A 3,242-nucleotide genomic window follows, 5' to 3' on the forward strand; every position below is an offset into this window, starting at 1 on the left:
ATTTTAACTTTTAACAAGAGTTATATCTTTTAAAATAAGTTACACCCAATTAGCTGGTAACCAAATAATTACCAAAATACAAAGTTCTCTCTTTTTTTTTTTTCTCTTCTTTCTTTTTGATTTTTACAGGGTCAGGGCCTTTCTAGCGGGGCAAGCGCATCCCATTGATTCGAAAGTCCTTTTCTAAACCACTTCCCGTTCAGTTGCTGAAAGTTAGAGAGAACCTTTTTAACTAAATGAGATTGAGTTCCACGAATATGCAAGCTAGAAAGATGCTATTTGCTCCTATTCCATCTATTTGTGCATTAAGTTGGAAGAAGATTTCAATCTATAATGATTTTGCACTAGTATATAAATAAAGAGAAAGGGTACACATTTGATTGGATTTATTTTCTTGCTTAATATTTGATGGTACTTATAATCTTTATTTATTTAACTAATAATAAATAATATATTAAGAAAAAATATTAGGAAATGTATTGCGAATGACACACTATTTCAAGTTTTGATGAGAATGAAATAAACGTAAAATAAAGTAGGAGAGTTTGTTTTCAAGAGATAATAAAGTAAGTAGGAAGTTATAGACTTAAAGTTATACTTACATGAGTTTAGTATCATTGGCTGGAATGAAAGCAAATAAAAAAAAGTTTAAAATTAAAATAAAAGGTAAAAATGTGTTCACCTCATTTTATAATTAACGAAAGGAAGCTTAATTAGTGTTAGAGGTGAAAGTGTGAATAAAGGAAAGAAGAGGGGGGAGGTGGAAATAAAAAGAAATATAGGGAGGGGTAGGGAACATGAAAAGCAGAGCTACCTACCAAATCCAGCACTAACTTAATTGTAACCACTCGTCTTTCTCACCAACTCGGTCAAATACTCTCTCTTGCATTACTTCTGAGAAAAAGAAGGTCCCCGAGTCAATTGCACCTCCTCTTGTTCTCCACCACCTCCCATTTATATTCCCTTCAATTCTCTCACCAATTACTTTCCACACAACACACAAACATATCTTGTTGTTATTTGCTCTCTCTCAAACCATGGGAAGATCCCCTTGTTGCGAGAAAGAACACACCAACAAAGGAGCTTGGACCAAAGAAGAAGACGAACGCCTCATCAACTACATCAAGCTCCATGGTGAAGGCTGTTGGAGATCCCTCCCCAAAGCTGCTGGTAACTAATTATAAACTTCTTTCTTTTTCCCACTCAATACAACCACATTAAATTAAATGTACTTTCCTAATATGATTATATTTTAGACTAAGCCCATTAATTTCTCGTGTTATGTGTTCCAGGCTTGCTCAGATGTGGCAAGAGTTGCAGACTCAGATGGATAAATTACCTCAGACCTGATCTCAAGAGAGGCAACTTCACTGAAGAGGAAGATGAACTCATCATAAACCTCCATAGCTTACTTGGAAACAAGTAAGAACATAAGCACATCCTCCTTTTCCTCTCATTATTCTTTTACATCTCCAAGTATCACATCATTTAGTTAAAACAAAATTATTTAATTTACTTTATTGTTAATATTTATTCATTCATTCCAAGTATCATAACATATACAGTCTTGTTATTCTTTCAAATTTTCACCTAGCCTAGCTAGCTATAGCTAGCATCTTTTCCTAATGAGAAATTCTCAAATTAATGTTTTTTTTTCTTCTTTTTATGAATTCTCAGATGGTCTTTGATAGCTGCAAGGTTACCTGGAAGAACCGATAACGAAATAAAAAACTATTGGAACACTCACATCAAGAGAAAACTCTACAGCCGCGGAATCGACCCTCAGACTCATCGTCCACTCAACGCTGCCTCCGCCACTCCGGCAACCACCGTCACAGCCACCGCAGTTCCATCTTCTAACAGCAAGAAGAAGATAAAGAACAATAACAACAACAACAACGGTTTTCAGTTGGTGAATAATAGTGCTTATGCCAACACAAAGATTGGAACCGACATGATTGCTGCTGAAGATTCTAACAGCAGCAGTGGCGTTACAACAGAAGAATCCTTCCCTCATCATCAACTCAACTTGGACCTTTCCATAGGTCTTCCTTCTCAACCCCAAGTTTCTTCTTCGTTGAACCCAGAAAAGTTGAAACCAGAACCGCAAGAGCATGATGATCAGAAGCCACAGGTTTTGTACCAGTTGTATGGGAAGAACATCACTGGCCAACAAGGTGTGTGCCTATGTTACAATCTAGGGCTTCAAAGTAACCAAGCTTGTTATTGCAAAACCATGGGTACTTCTACTACTACGGTTACTACCACAACTGCGACCGATAGGAATCTATATAGATTTTACAGACCCATGAACATTTAGACCTTAAAATGTCATGTTAATTAATTATTGTGACCTCTTTGTTAACATGGAAATAGTTGTAGAATCCCAAAATTTTGAGAAAATTTAGATCATTTTTTGTGTCCAAAATTTTTCGTTTTGGTTTTAATCTTTTATTTGTTATATTGAATTCAATTTTTGAACCTGAAGTTTAATCAAATTTTTCCTTTAACATTTATATTTGAGATATATATGGCCGAGTGTGAAATTAACGCCTCATAAAATCTGGGTATTGTGCTTTACTTTGCCCACACTCTAGTGAATGTATAATATAAGAGCGAATCCATTATTTTGAACACTTGAAAAATATATATCTTTTCAACATCATAATTAATGATAAAATAAAAAAAACTAATGTTATATCTTTTGATTAATTGTGCAAAATATTTTAGATGTATATAGTGATAAATGAAAAATAGAAAGTAAATATAATTATATACGATATTATAATGATATTAATTTTATTCCTCAAATAAATAAATAAAATGATATTGAAAATGTCATTCATTCCTTCTTCTTAATTGTACCAAGATAAATCTAAACTAATTGGGCAACATATAATTCAAAAGTTAAAACATTATAGTAGGCTATTTAGCATCTAGCAACATAAAATATTTTTATTATATATCAATATGATGGACTGCTTTCTTAACTTGAGATGGGTAATTATAATAAATTGGTATTGGGTAAAATTTGAATATTCCTTGCGTACTAGTAGTGGGCTATTGGTGGGTCAGTAAATGAGTTGTTAGACATTAACTATGTTAGGTAAGTTACAGTAAGTTTGAGATATGATCTACACGAGCAGTGGCAGGGACAGTGGTCACTGGTCAAACTCGCGAAGAGGAACGAATTGAAGCTAAGAACCCAACACTTATGTTGTAGCTAGCGTTTAGGTAGGAGA

The 3,242-nt window shown here is 33.8% G+C and overlaps 1 protein-coding gene across 1 annotated transcript; it reads left to right on the forward strand.

Annotated features, from left to right (window-relative positions):
* Positions 1–900: 900 nt before the first annotated feature.
* MYB56 (MYB transcription factor MYB56) lies at positions 901–2,443 on the forward strand. Its single transcript, NM_001248733.2, has 3 exons — positions 901–1,170; positions 1,293–1,422; positions 1,678–2,443. Exons 1-3 carry the CDS (start codon positions 1,038–1,040, stop codon positions 2,318–2,320), a joined length of 906 nt encoding a protein of 301 aa, NP_001235662.2. The 5' UTR covers positions 901–1,037; the 3' UTR covers positions 2,321–2,443.
* The last annotated feature ends 799 nt before the right edge of the window (positions 2,444–3,242 follow it).

Source organism: Glycine max, chromosome 6 (assembly GCF_000004515.6).
Source record: "Glycine max cultivar Williams 82 chromosome 6, Glycine_max_v4.0, whole genome shotgun sequence".
Classification (NCBI taxonomy): Eukaryota; Viridiplantae; Streptophyta; class Magnoliopsida; order Fabales; family Fabaceae; genus Glycine; species Glycine max.